The sequence below is a fragment of the Petaurus breviceps genome, unplaced genomic scaffold, assembly GCF_028583685.1.
Source record: "Petaurus breviceps papuanus isolate PSGF00001 unplaced genomic scaffold, PetGlider_PUasm1.0 76, whole genome shotgun sequence".
NCBI lineage: Eukaryota > Metazoa > Chordata > Mammalia > Diprotodontia > Petauridae > Petaurus > Petaurus breviceps.
The window spans coordinates 63,702,217-63,718,331 of NW_027186473.1; the positions used below are offsets into that span (position 1 = coordinate 63,702,217).

General features: G+C 34.8%; 1 protein-coding gene across 2 annotated transcripts in view; it reads left to right on the forward strand.

The window, feature by feature from the left end:
* Positions 1–16,115, forward strand: part of GLRB (glycine receptor beta) — a 109,476-nt gene that overhangs the window by 55,432 nt on the left and 37,929 nt on the right. For both annotated transcript variants that reach the window (XM_069105625.1, XM_069105626.1), the window contains exons 5-6: positions 12,311–12,540; positions 12,631–12,713. In XM_069105625.1, coding sequence (XP_068961726.1) covers positions 12,311–12,540; positions 12,631–12,713 — 313 coding nt within the window. The remainder of the gene's footprint in view (positions 1–12,310; positions 12,541–12,630; positions 12,714–16,115) is intronic.

The window sequence follows — 16,115 nt, forward strand, 5'->3', positions numbered from 1 at the left end:
TGTGTGTATGCATGTTTGCATTTGTATATGCAGAGGACACAGTGATTTGAACATGAAGGGATGATATGTAAAAAATAAAACTAAGGAGTGAGAGGAATATACTGCGAGAAAGAAAAAGGGAGAGGTGAAATGGAGGTAAATTATCTCACATAGCAAAGACAAAAAAAAGCTTTAACCATAGAGGCGAAGAGGGGCAAGTGAAGGGTAGTGAGTAAACCATACTTTCATCAGAATTGGCTCAAAGAGTAAATAAAATACACACTCAATTAGGTATAGACATCTATGTTACCCTACAGGAAAGTAGGGGTAAGGGGATAATAGAAAGTGGGGTGATAGAAGTGGGAGCAGATTGGGAGAGGGGATAGAGGCAAGATACTTTTGAGGAAGGACAGGGCAAAAGGAGAGAGAAAATAGAATAAATGGGAAATCCCTTCCCCCAATCTGCTCCCTCCCATATCTTCCCCCATTCCCCCTTTGACTTTCCACTAGGGAATGGTGGATCTCTTTGCCCCAGTGCCTGTAAGTCTCATTTCCCAGTTACATGTAAAATAATAACAATAATATGTATAAATATATTTAAACATTTGATTTTAAAACTTTGGATTCCATATTCTTTCCCTTCCTCCCTTGTCACCCACCCTCACTGGGAAGATAAGCAATTCAATATAGGTTGTGCATGTATAGCTGTGCAAAACATTTCCATAGTGGATATATTGTGAAAGACTGACTATACTTCCTTCTGTCCTATCCCAACCCAACTTGTTCTATTATCTACTTTTATCCTGTCCCTTTTCAAAAGTGGGTGCTTCCAACTTCCCTCCACCCTATCCTGCCCTCCCTTCCATTATCCTCCCTCTCTTTCCCTTCCCCTCCACTCTCCTGCAGAGTGAGATACCCTAGTGTCATTCCCTCCCTAAGCCAAATTCAATGAGAATAAAGTTGACTCATTGCCTTTTGCCTTCCTGTTCTTCCCCTCCATTGTAACAATTTTTCCTTGCCTCTTCTATGTGAGATAATATACCCCATTCTGTCGCTCCCCATCACCTCTCATTATATTCTTCTCTCACCTCTTAATTTCACCTTTTAAGTATCATCCCTTCCTATTCAATTGGTCCTGTGCACTATGTATACCTGTAGAAATATATACACACACTCACATATGTATTCATGCTCTCATATACCCTCATATATAGACATATATATGTATGTATACACACATATTTACATACACACATATACACACGCACATTTCTCTTCCCTTCAACTATTCTCATACTGAGAAAAGTTTCATAAGTTACATTTATCGTTTTGCATGTAGGAATATTATGATTTCTTTTCCCTATTTACCTTCTCAAGCTTCTTGTATCTCAATGTCAAAGTTTCTATTCAGCTATGGTTTTTTCATCAAGAATGCTTGAAAGTCCTCTATTCCACTGAATGACCATATTTTCCCCTGGAAAATGATACTCAGTTTTGCTGGGTAGGTGATGCTTGGTTTTAATCCCAGCTCCTTTGACCTCCAGAATATTATATTCCAAGTCCTTCAAACCCTCAATGTAGAAGTTGCCAGGTCCTGAGTTATCCTGATTGTATTTCCACAGTAGTCAAATTGTATCTTCCTGGCTGCTTGTAATATTTTCTCCTTGATCTGGGAACTCTGAAACCTGGCTATAATATTCCTAGGAGTTTTCTTTTTTGGATGATTTTCAAGAGGTGATCAGTGGATTCTTTCAACCTCTATTTTGCCCTCTGGTTCTAAAACATCAGGGCAATTTTCCTTGAGAATTTCTTGAAGAATGATTTCTAGGTTCTTTTTTTGATCATGTATTTCAGGTAGTCCAATAATTTTCAAATTATCTCTCCTGCATCTATTTTCCAGGTCAGTGGTTTTTCCAATGAGATTTTTTCACATTACCTTCTATTTTTTCATTTGTTTGGATCTGTTTAATAGTATCTTGATTTCTCATAAAGTCACTAGCTTCCATTTGCTCCAATCTAATTCTGAAGGAATGATTCTCTTCAATGAGCTTTTGGGATTCTTTTTCCATCTGGTAAATTCAGCTTTTTAAGGCATTCTTTTCATCATTGTTTTTTGGAGCCTCTTTTGCCATCTGATTTAGTCTGTTTTTTAAGGTGTTATTTTTTCATCATGTTGTTGACATTCATTTCATAATTTTTTTTCATCATTCTCATTTCTCTTCCTATTTTTTTCCACCACTTCTTTTATTTTATTTTCAAAATCCTCTATGTCCTGTAACCAGCTTTTCTTTTTCTTGGAAGCTTTTGGTTCAGGTTTTCTGACTTCTTTGTCTTCCTCCTATTCCATGATTTGATAATTTTTGTCCCCAAAATAGGAGTGTAAAGTTGGGTTGCTCTGTTTGCTTTTCTTCACTTTTTTTGCTCATGTTGCCACTTAATTCCTTGACTTTTGAGCCTTTTGCCACAGTAGAACTCTGCTACCAGAAACTGGAACTTTATCCCAAATGCTGGGGTTTTTGCAGCTGCTGGAGGTATTAATTGGGTACCTTCTTTGAAGCCTCCACATACTCTGGCAGACTGCTTATGCACCCCAGGACCTCAACACCAGACAGTGATCCAGATCCAAGCAGGTTAAAGGAAGAGCTATTACCTTGCTTGATCCCCTTACAATCTGCAGACCAGGAGCTCTGAAGCAACCATGAGGCAGGCAGTGGTTGGCTGCAGGGCCCAGAGGGCAGCTGCTTCTCACCCCTGGGGCAAAGACCAGAACACACTCTGAATTCCCAGGTCCCAAAGTCCAGATTGCACTGATCTCTCACTTTGTCCTTGGCATCTATGGGTTGATAATTCTGAAAACTGCCACAGCTGCTGATGATCTGAAGTCCCTCCAGCGAGCAGCTGGTCAGGCCGCCCTGAGGCTAGAACCTCAGGCTCATGCGGGCCTGGGGTCAGCTCCCAGAGCACTGTGCTCTCTTCTTGCTTTCCGCCTGCCAGGCTGTCCTCAGTGGGAGTTTAGCTTCTCTTTGTCATTTTGTGGGTTCTGTACCTCCAAAGTTTGTCTAGAATAAATTTTTACATAAATTGGAGGAGGCAGGATCCAGAGCTATGCGGAAGTCCTGTTTTTACTCCACCATCTTGACTCCCAGCTATGAAAATATTTTTAACATTTGTTTTTAAAAATTTTGAGTTTCAAATTCTCTTCCTCCTGCCTTCCCTTCCATATTCCTTGAGAAAACAAGCAATTTGGTATCTATTAAACATGTGAAATAATGCAAAATATATATTTTATATTACTGATAGAAAACAGACAAAAATAAGAAAAAATAAAGTTAAAATAAAATATTCTTTAATCTGTATTCATAATTCACCAGTTCATTTTCTATTGGTGGAAAGTATTTTTCACCATGGTCCTTTGGAATTGTCTTGGAACATTGTATTGATCAGAGAAGCTAAGTCTTTCACAGTTGATCATTCTTAAAATATTGCTGTTACTTTGCACAATGTTCTCCTGATTCTGCTTGCTTCACTTTGCATGAATATCTATCTCTCTGTCTCTCTCATTTCCTCATTGTGTAATTTTTATTCCTTCAATTTCTTTTTTTCTTGTCTTGTTGGTAAAGCTAGCATTTTAAAAATGATATTGAACAACAGTGGTGATAATGAACACCCTTGCTTCATTCATGATCTTACTAGGATGGCTTCAAATTGATCTATAATCCTTGTTCTTTGTGTTAGATAGACACTACATATCAGTTCAGGAAAGGCTCCATTTATTGCTATGCTTTCTAGTGTTTTTAAAAGAAATGAATGTGATATTTGATTTGAAATTTTTCTGTATCTATTAAGATAATAATTTGATTTTTGTTTGGTTTGTTATTGATATGGTTAGTTATGCTGATAATTTTCCCAATGTTGAACCAGTCCTGTATCCCTTGTATATCCTACCTGGGATATACTTACATGGTCATAGTGTATGTTTGCTGTGATATACTGTTATAATTTCCTTGCTAGTACTTAATTAATTTTTTGTACTGATATTCATTAAGATAATTAATGTATAGTTTTTCCAAGTTTTGCCCTTCCCTGACAGATATCAAAATTATATTTGAGTCATAAAAAAATTGGTAGGATTTATCCTTGAATTATTTTTCAAGTACTTAATATAATATTAGGATTAATTGTTTTTAAATGTTTGGTAGAATTCACTTGTAAATCCAAATGGTCCTTTGCATTATTTTTGTATGGAGTTCATTGATGACTTGTTCAATTTCTTTTTCTAAAATATGGTATTTAAGTATTCTATTTCCTCATCTTTTAATTGATAAAATGTTAGCATACTTTCATTTTATGCAGTGATTTTAAAAGGCTGGGAAAAATGTGTGTCTGAGGAGATTAAAGATCCTAAAATCACATAGTTTGTAGGACATTTTTAACATTAACTTAACAATAGTCTACTTAATTTGAGATCTTTTTTCCTGTGCCTAGTTACCAGTTGATCTATCTGTGGAGCAACAGATTAATTTTAATATTCACATTCTTACTATGAATGAAACTAGAAATTGTCAATATAAATTGAAGCTAAAGAATATGAAAAAGGGAAGAAGACACTAAATACAATTACAATGGCTCTAATCTGATCTCATAAAACTTGCTATTGACATCTAAAATAAGAATTATATAAAGAAAAAAACACATTAATATTTCAAAAACTTAACTGTTGTTGTAAAGTGGTTCCTTCAACAAAGAAGACAAAAAAATTGCTGAAACTACTTTAATTTCTTGATAAACAGAGATACAATTAAATCCAAGATACAAAAATAAATTAAATAATGCCATTAGTAGTACAATATAATTTGCAAAATTGAAAAGATAAGTGTGATGGAAAATCATTAGCAGAATCTTCTCACAAAACAATAATGTAGGAAGGGGCAAAAAGTCTTTAAAAAAACAACCTTATTTGAGATCCAACCAAATCATATCTTCCCAAGATCCTTTATAGATGGAATTATAAGCATATAATAAACATAAGAATTGGAATAGATCTCTGAAGGTTTTAATAGCAAGATATTTTCTTTATTTATGTTAGTAGAATTATTGCATTTGGATTCTTGTAACTTAGGTCTTGAAGTGCTATATGAGCAAAAATAAGCAACACTAAAGAAGAAAGAAAAAGATTAGGTCAGACTAAGTATGGACAGAGGACTTTCATGATGAAAGTGACAAAATTTTGAAAATTTCATTTTTTAAAGGATCAGTTTTAAAGAAACGAAACTATTCTCAAAAATAATGGAGGTTCCTATCTTCTCAAAAGGATAGGGAAGACATCAATAATCACGAACCTATAAGTATCTATATCATAGCTATGAAAATCTTTTCAAAATTATATATGCATATTACAAAATGTATTTAGGATTTCTTTTATAAGCAGTTGGGGTTATGTAATTTGCTCAAGGTTACATGGCCAGTTATTTCTGGGTGTGGTGCTAAGTATCTGAGCCCGGATTCGATCCCCCAGGTCATCCTAACACTGGGGCTGGTGCTCTTACTTGCTGAGCCATCTGGCCACCCCTAAGGATTTCTTAAATTGTTTTTATACAGCAGACCATATTTTCACTGTCACAAAACTAATTGATTCAAAATTATGGAGAATTTAAGATTTTGCTGTGTTTGGTTTTGTTGATTTACTTTGAAAAAGACATTTGGCTCAGTATAATAATTTCTGGTTTTAAAATTATTTTTCCAAAAATATTTCCATATACATATGCATGTATGCTCACATATATCCACATATAAATATAAATATAATTCCTTGATAAGTACAATGGCAGAGACAATTTTCTTCAGTGATAATTTGGTTAGCAGAATCAAGTGAGGTAGAAAAGAGCTATGCTATTAAAAATGATTTACCACTGTAATACAGGGTGCCTTTATGCAGTCTTAGTGAATGATGAATTTGCTCAAGATGGTAAATTCTTCCAAAGGCCTCAGTTTGGGGGCAGCATTGTGCTGATAGCATCAAGTCTCTCAACATTCCAGAAAGTCTCATTTGAGAACCATGACTACCCAAAAGGGATGGAATTAATACTCTTTTCAAGAAGAATCAAATTGATGAAGAATAAACTTTTATTTTTTATGATGACATGCATTTGAATAGGAAGTCCTTTGAGTTAGTCTTTAGTAAAAAGCAATTCATCGAATCAATTCCTAGGATAGGTAGTACCAGTGGGCAGTTTTCTGAGTCCAGAATTGAGTAGGAGAAATAGAAAGTCTGTTGAAAAGTTGTGTGGACCCAAAATAGACCCCAAGTTGCTTCCTTGAAACAAACAAAAATCTCAAAGTATTGTTAACATATTTTTTGCCTGGTAATGCTGTATGGAATCAAATAAAAAAAACCAACACCAAAGTATTTTCAATCAAACAATAATCAAAGAAACAAAATTTCAGGTTAACCAAAGAAAATAGAGAGATATATACTAGGGATAAACAAGCATATTATTACCAAATAATAATACTTGAAACAAGGGTGAGTAGATAAAATACCAAAAATATGTACCAATAATTACAAAATATAAAACCAGCAATACAAGAAGAATTGGCAGAGAAGATATCTCTCAGAAAATGTAAAAAAAAATAGAAAAATGAAGTAGGTTAGTGTATTAACTATCAAGGATATGAGCTGACTAGCTTGTGTTTCACTGTCACTAATGCAATATTAAAAGACCTAGCAATTTTGTGTATTGGTAGAACCTGTAAGAAGTAGTTATAAGAAGGCATGGATGAAGATGGCACAGGGATTAGAGGGACTGTAGTCTGTACTGTTGTAACTAGTATGTCTCTGATTAATCAGGGCAGTACTCATTATATTATGCTGTAGCCTGGTTACATTATAAATATAAAATATGCCCAATTTGATTTTTTTCAAAGCCAGCAGAAGATATAATCACGCTAGATATAGAAACTTCTGCAGTTTTTTCCCCTGAAGATGATAACAATATAAAATTATAAACCAACTACATTTGATAATTTCTCCATCTCTCTGTTTTTCTGTCTGTCTGTCTGTCTCTCATTGACTCAATTTCTCTGTATATCTCTGTCTTTCAGACTTTTTTTTGCTTTTTTGGAGGGCAGTTTGGGTTAAGTGACTTGCCCAAAGTCACACAGCTAATAAATATGTCAATCTTTTGGTCTGGATTTGAACTCAGGTCCTCCTGACTCCAGGGCCGGTGCTCTATTCACTGTGCCACCTAGCCACTCGTATCCCTGTTTTTCTATTTTACTGTCTTCTTTTGTCTCTGTCTTGCTTTGTCTATGTCTTTCTGGTTCTCTGTCTCTTTTAGTGTCTGTCTGCCTGTCTCTTTCTCTCTTTCTCTATCTGTTTTTCCATCTCTGTCTATCTGCCTCTATCTCTGTTTATCTGACTTTGTCTCTCTCTTTCACACACACATAAACACACACACACCGAGTATGCATGTGTACAACCATATATGTTATTGAGGCTAGGTCTGTGATTTCATTACTAAAAGTAATTCCCAGGAAAGAATTCCCCTTTCCAGAGCATATTGTTACCTGCTCCACAACTTACAGTTGTTTGCATCTATGAGATTGTTGAGTAATTTGCTCAGAGTCAAACATGTACATGTCAGAGCCAGGTCCTCCTGATTCTAAAGCTAGCTCCTTCCCTAACCTATGGATGCATACTGTGAAAGTCAGCCTGCAAGAGTGGGAGACAAAAAGCACAAGAGAGATAGTGAGACAAAAAGACATGGGAAGGAAAATTTGTTCCATCATCCAGATTCATATGTTATGTTACGGAATAGTTTCCTTAAGTCTGGGTTTGCACATAAAGCTGAGTACTGAAGAATCAATGCTTTCGAATTGTGGTACTGGAGAAGACTTTTATAGCCCCCTGGATAGTAAGGAGACCAAATCAATCCATACTTAGAGAAATTAATTCAGATTATTCACTAGAAGGTCAAATACTGAAACTGAAGCTGAATTGCTTTTTCTGCTTAGTAAGAAGACAGGATTCATTATAAAAGACTCTGATAGTGAGAAAGATTGAAGGCAAAAGGAGAAAGGGACAGCAAAGGATGAGATTGATACATAGTGTCATGGAAACAATAGAATTCAGGAGATAGTAGAGGATGGCAGAGCCTGGTGTGCTATGGTTCAGAGAGTCACTAAAAGTCAGCCATTACTGAACAACGGAACAAAAAAAAACATCTAACATTACAGGAGAGAAACAGGGAAAACTGTGAAGTAGATGCAACTGTTACCTCCCATGTTACTGGCTTCTCATTCACCTGTTATCCACCTATCCTGAGGCTCTCGGTATCCTTTCTTTTTTTTTCTTCTTTCTTTATCAAAACCTGTTCCTAGGAAATGCTCTGAAACTTATTGAGGAACCTGTTTGTGGGTCAAAAAGCAACAATTAGAATTGAACATGAAGCAACTGGTTGGTTAAGATTGGAAAAACAAGTATAGCAAGGCTGTATATTGTCACCCTACTTATTTAACTTATAAGCAGAATACATCATGAGAAATGCCAGGGTGGACTAACCAAAAGCTGGAATTAAGGTTTCTGGGAGAAATATCAACAATCTTGGCTACACAGACTATAGCATTCTGATGGCAGAAAGTGAAAAAAAGAATTAAGAAGCCTTTTGATGAGGGTGAGAAAAGGAAAGTGTAAAAGCTGGTTTAAAACTTAACATTAAATTTAAGATTAAACAACAAATTAAATAATTAATTAAACTAAATAACCTATTAATTTAAACCAATTAAACATAAATTCAATTTTAAACATAATTAAAATTGAACTTAATATTGAAATGGATTAACATGAACAGAAAAGCCACTAAGATCATGGAAACTGGTTCCATCATTTCCTGGCAAATAGAGGGAGAAGAATGGAAGCAGTGTCACATTTTATATTTCTTGGCCTCAAAGATTGTTATAGATGGTGACTGCAGCCATGAGATTAAGCAAAAAAAAAATCTAGCTCCTTAGAAGGAAAGCTATGGGAATTCTGGATAACATGCTAAAAATCAGAGACATTACCTTGCCAAAAATCAATATAGTCAAAGCTATGCTTTTTTTTTCCAGTAGCAATGTAGGACTGAGAGGGTTGGACTCTAAAGAAAACTGAATTACTGGATTATTGTGCTAGAGAAGACTTTTGTGAATCCCTTGGACAGCAAGGAGATTAAATCAGCCAATACTTAAAGAAATTAATTCAGGCTACTCATTGGAAGGACAATGAGGATAAATACTGAAATTGAAGTTTAAAAACTTTGATCATATAATAAAAAGGGAGGACTCATTGGAAAAGACCCTGATGTTTGGAAAGATTGAAGGCAAAAGAAGAGGATGGAAGAGTCTGATATGGATAGATCATGTCATGGAAGCAATGAAGATGAGCTTGGACAGATTTCAGGAGATACTAAAGGATAGAAGGACCTGGCATGCTGTGTTCATGGGGTCACTAAGAGTTAGGCATGACTGAATTAATGAACAACAACAATCATATTTCGCCTAAGTCTTCTCTTTTCCATATTAAACATCCTTTATCTGATCCTTATCTTGTTTTTTCCTGCCCTAATTACCCTTCTTTGGAAACTTTCTTGTTTATCAAAATATAAAAATGTGAATGAAGGATCTGTGTTTTTGGCCTGTCAACTCCCTTTACAAGTCTAGATCTTAATAACTAATAACTAGGGAGCTGTTCCAGGAATACAGAAGTAATCTGCCTAGTGTTTTTCAGATAGAGTCAAGAGTCAGAATGTCCCTGATTCCAAATCCAGCATTACATCAGACCCATCCATTATTTCACAGTGTTACTCACCTTGTGAATATTCTTCCTAAAATATGGGACCCAAATCTTTACCCCATTTTATACATGTGCTCATACTATCTACATTAGTGAATATATTTTACTTTGATGAAAATAGCTAGCATTTACATAGTGCCAGGTTTGCAAAGCACTTAAAAATATTATTTAATTTTATCTTCATAACAACTTTTAAATGTATCCCCATTTTACAGATGAGGAAATTGAGACAGCAGTACAATTACTTGCCTAGATAGCTAGTGTCTGAGAACAGATTTAACTTAGGACTTCCTGACTCCAAGTGCAGAGATCTATCCTCCACCTTGCTTATAGGCAAGCCTGGATTCATAATATACTGTCATTTGTATTGAGAGAATTCTGTTTAAGGCAGGTCCATCTTGGATCTCATCTTAGAGAAATTATTTAGAAAGATATTGGAGGGCTTTTTTCTTGTGTGTTTGTGTGTGAGTTTGTGTGTGTGTGTGTGTGTGTGTGTGTGTGTGTGTGTGAGAGAGAGAGAGAGAGAGAGAGAGAGAGAGAGAGAGAGAGAGAGAGAAGAGTTGGTATTTGGTGGTTAATATGTCAGTAAGAAGAATGTAGGACAGCATTCAAAAAAGTTATTGTTAACATAATATGAATATAAAATGCTTTTGTTTTTTATAAAACAGTGTAATTTCTGAAGCACATTAACTGGTCCCAAATAATACTAAGTATTATTTCCAGCATAGCATGCATGCTCATCCTTGCATGATGCTTTGTGTACACCTGTGACCACCAATGAGGAGGTTGTGCCTTAGTTGTCATCAGAATATGTTTTCACAGATTTTATCTTGGGTATCATAATGAAGTCCTTTAATTTTCAAAGGTTTATGCATATTGATAAAACATTTGAATTAATATCAATTTAAAACTTAAAAATTCAAAATACCTCTTCTACACATGATAGCTTCAAATGATGTACTCTAAAATATCTATGTTTTTTTTATGTTCTGAAGAGTCTTTGGCTGGAAGTTGTGGGTGGTTACTTAAAAATTTACCTGGTAATATGTCATTTGAGAAGATTTGCTTCCAGAGGAGGGCAACCAGGAAGGTCCTGACATGTGAGAGTTAGTCAAAGTAACTGGGAATGTTTGTGGTTGAGAAGAGAAGATAGTGGAAGATGGTACAAGACAGCTGTCCTTAATTATTTGAAAATCTGTCTTATGAAGGATGAGACTTGTTGTTCTTGGTCCCAGACAAAGGATCTTGGCCATTTTGTGTATGTTTGTCATGGACTCCTTTGGCAATCAACTAAAGCCTTTGAGGCCCTTCTCAGAATAAAATACAAGGAAAATACGTTAAAAAATAGTTTCCAAAAAGAGCAGCTAGGTGGTGCAGTGGATAGATCATGGGCTGGGAGTCAGGAAGATTCATCTTTCCAAGTTCAAATCCAGTCTAAGACACATCATAGCTGTCCAACTCTGGGCTAGTCACTTAAACCTGTTTGTCCCAGTTTCCTCATTTATAAAATGAGCTGGAGAAGGGAATGGTAAAACATGACAATATCTTTGCTTAGAAAACTCCAAATGGGGTCATGGAAAATCAGACACAATTGAAATGACACAACAAGAGTTATCAAAATATTTTATTAAAAAGTTCATGGATCCTTGAGACCCTTTGTTCCAGGAGACAGAACTAGGAACATAAGTAAAAGTTGCTTAATGAAAAAATTAAGCTTTGTATAAGGAAACTCATTAATTTTTTAATGATGGCATTCCCATAGTGGAACATGTAGCTTTAGGAGGTAGAGCATGCTCATTCATGGAAAGTCTCTAAGCAATGGCTATATGACCATTTTTTTTGTAGGATGGATTTTTTTTAATATAGATTGAATTATTCTCATGTCTGAATTTTTTTATTCTCTTATAATGCATTATTAACAAAGACAAAGACATGACTTAAGTGTTGCTATAGTCTTAAAAATCCTTTTTCTGCCTGTGATTAAAATACAGCTGCTTTATCCTCCCCACCCCCATCTTTGGCAGTACTGTAAAGACAAGAAGGGTTTTCTTCTCTAACTTTGATAATTTATCTGGCCCAGGTACCTCACCACCAGCTGTACTAGTTTCACAGTTTGGTTAGCAAGTGATGATGTAAGCCTTTCTAAACATTTCATTTGGAAAAATTTAAGGTGTATGCAGCAGAAATATTACATCATTCCAAGTAGATATATTAAAAAAAAGTTTCTTTACATCTACTTCTTAGAATTTCCCTTCTTCTCCCGTGGAATCTAACTAATTCATATTAATACCCATAGCGTAAAAGAACATTGAGTCTTTGATGTTTATCTGGATTATTAGTAATTTGTTTACTTATTGTTTAGAAAATAAAATTTAGGAATCTTTTAGGTCAATTCAATAAGCTGAAGATATTTCTTGGAAAGTACTGAACTTTTTTTTTTAATTTTTAACCTTTTCTCTTATTGGCAAAGACATAATATTTCTTTTCTTTTTTTGTGGTTAGGACTACAGGGTTAACATCTTCCTGAGGCAGAAATGGAATGATCCTCGACTGAAGCTTCCTAATGATTTTAGGGGCTCAGATGCACTGACAGTGGATCCCACCATGTTCAAGTGTCTATGGAAACCTGACCTATTCTTTGCCAATGAAAAGAGTGCTAATTTTCATGATGTTACACAGGAAAATATCCTCCTCTTTATTTTTCGGGATGGAGATGTCTTAGTTAGTATGAGGTACAGATTCACATTATCATTTTCTTTTAAAATCAGTGATTCACTTGAGAGATTGTCAATGGTATCTAAGAACTGTATTTATATTTTCAGATTATCTATTACTCTCTCCTGTCCTTTGGACTTGACTTTATTTCCTATGGATACACAACGTTGCAAGATGCAATTGGAAAGCTGTATGTACATTATATTACGCGTGATTTGGGTTCATTTAAGCATACCTAAAATAAATATGTTGCATATATCCTCAAAATTGCAGAGAATAATTATAAAAATGAATGTTACTAATTTTAAATGCTTCATTAATTTTCTTTTGCTTAGGACACATTCATTCTATTTCCCTCATCAACAGATACTCATTTACTAATGCATAGACAGCTTTATTATCCTGTTGTATACTTTTATGCTACTAAAGTAGAAACAAATTTTGAGCTAATTTCTAAGTATGGAATTACCATAAAGAAAGAAAAACAGCTTAGGTAATCTCAGAAGGTTTGTTAATTAATATTTTTTATTCCTTAACTAAAGACATAGGCTGGCATAGTGAATTTAGGATTGGTCTTGAAGCCAGGAAAGTCAGGGTTCAAGTATATATGTCTCTGATGTATACTGACTATAATACCCTATACAAATCTTGCAACCTCTAAGTACTGTCCTGGCAACTCTCTAAACCTGTGAGTGCAGAGATGCTGCTGATCTGTGTTGGCTAAAGGAATTTCCTCACCTGGGTGTTCCCTACACTAAATTAAAGTACAGTTCTGTGCCTTTTAACATTCTTTAACTAGAAAACACAAGATGAAAAATATTTGAATTTGGAATAGCCATGTTATTGGATACAATTGGGATATTGGATGTGATATGGGAAACTGTAATTTGAAAACAACAAAAACAAAATAGAATTAGTCCTATTCATTAGTCCCATTGTATTTATCATTGCTACTTGTCTTTGAAGTTGCTAAATATTTTAACCAAATATAAAGTGCTACAAGACACTACATCCCTTCCAGGAACACTGTAGGGGTTAATGATTTTTTTTCTGCAGTGTATAAAGCATTTTGTTCAATAGCATGTATATCTTGGGTAGACAATACACTTTACTGACTGTGGTTCAATGATTATTCAATTTTTCTTTGTAGTGTGCTGAAATGGAACTTAAACTTGAGCAGCGATTTTTTTCTTACTTTAAAAAAGTTCACTCTGCTATAAAAGAAAAATGACTGCATATGTTTCCAAGATTTTATTCAGTATTTGATCCTATTCCCAGATATACCCAAGGGTAGCCTTGAGTAATCTGTACATTGGAGAGATGAACAATAGAGTCTTTATACTGCATACTCTAAGATTATACAGGATTCTTGCATTATGTCAGCATTGCATATCTTCACCATCTGTGCTTTAAAATTCTGAAATCATGTTGCCATTAAGCAAAATATTCAGAATATACCCGTTTTACTGGGTTGTTTTTGTTGTATTTTGATAGCTATCCTCATAGAGTTGGGTTTAGCTTTGGGTTTCTCAATTAGTGAGTATTTCAGGACTTGAACCAGATGATCAATTGACAGCTGCTACCTTGAGTTTCCAAGGAACAAACTGTGTAACAAACATTTATTCCATTCATGTCTTCTAAGCAGTTCCACTTGAATCTTTTCCCCATATCTATCTTCTATAAATTTGTTGGGACAGTGATCTTTCAGATAATATTTGAATTCAGGCATGTAATTTCAGTGATATAATGACATTTCTTTATAGCATTCATGAAGAGAAGACACTAATTATATGCCATAAAGAAGCATACCTATTTTTTAACCTTGATAATTCTCCACTTGAGCTATGCCACTTAATATGAGGAAAGATGACCCATTGCAGTTTCACTTTCAATCTTCTAATGACTACTTGGTCTACTTTTCTTCTTTCATAGTTGTTGGAGAGCTTGTGGGAGGAGCTGCACTGTGCTTATTTCCCTTCCTAGTTTATCTCTCATTCCCTTCTAAGACCTTTGAAGACTGTTAATCTCCATCTCTTAGATAAATTTGTAACCCTTCATGCCATATAGTATGATAGAAGACCTTTTTTTGTAGTATCCTATGTCTATTTAGGAATTTGTGTAATTCCAGAATAATTCTATCCTTTATATACAAATATATTTCTAAGATTTAATCATTCTCTCAGTGTGGATTCTACCTACCTGCATGCCACCTACCCAATAAAATTTGATATTGGGGGGGGGGGAGGAGAAGGGATGGTTTACTAAGGAACATACCTAGATATTACAGGTTCATCTGGAATGCTTGCAACAGTTTGGTGATTTTTTTTTCCTGTTTGGAGGGCAATTGGGGTTAAGTGACTTGCCCAAGGTCACACAGCTGTTTTTTTTTTTCTGTTAAGTGTCCGAGGCCGGATTTGAACTCAGGTCCTCCTGACTCCAGGGCCAGTGCTCTATTCACTGTGCCACCTAGCCACCCCTTGGTGACAGTTTTAAATGAAAAACTGAGTTTCAGCATTTAAAATTACTCCTTTCCAATCTTTAGAGCTCCATTCTTTGTATAGTCTTGCCCATGACATTTTTTCCTAGTAATGATTAGCAAAAATTTTTTAATATTATTGTTATTCTCTCTCTCTCTCTCTCTCTCTCTCTCTCTCTCTCTCTCTCTCTCTGTTTATTTCTTTCTGTGTATATTTTAAATACCAATCTTCTAGTATTTCTTACTATTTTTCTAACATTAGGCAGCCTTTGTTTCACTACAGAAGAATCAATAGCAACCTGTCTCATTGCTAAATCCCTCTGAAGGTGTTTGCTTGATTTTTAAAGATTACTTTGACTCTTCTGTGACAATTAGTTGCCAGTGCTTGGTGTTATTTTTATTTTTGATCATACTTTTCTTTGTTATTTGGTACAACTGATTTCATCATGGTACATTTTGGTACAACTATGTTCATGGGCTTGAATGGTTCTCATAATATTTGACTTTCTCACATCAACAGCCCCTTCAATATCCCTAGTGGTTATTGAAACATGATTGTTAAGAGTGATAATTTTCATAGATTCCTTAGAGTTTCTTAGAGATTCTTTAAAATACAGAATTAAAAACACAGCATAAGGGAGCAGTGCAACACTTATATGTGGTATGAAATCCAGCACTCAACTGATGGAGAACTAACTAAATGTAGCAAATCTAGGTCATATCCAGTTTCATCTGGTCAAGGTTAGATATTTTGAATCAGTTTAGTGTCAGGAGAAGTATATGCATAACCATTGCTGTCATAAATTGAAACCATATCAAAAATATTATTTGCCCTCAAGGAGTTCACACACTCTTTTAATAACTTACAGACAGTTCTAAATCTTAGGTGGGAGAGAACCCCTATTTAGATCCTATAAGCAATTCTTTGAAACTCAGGACTGGAAACTTTGAAATTTAGTGGAAACTTTGATGTTTTCTAGAACCACTTGTCACAGTGAACCATCTATGAAATTTTGCTCAATATGTCCATTTCTTTCTTTCTTTTTCTTTCTTTCTTTCTTTCTTTCTTTCTTTCTTTCTTTCTTTCTTTCTTTCTTTCTTTCTTTCTTTCTTTCT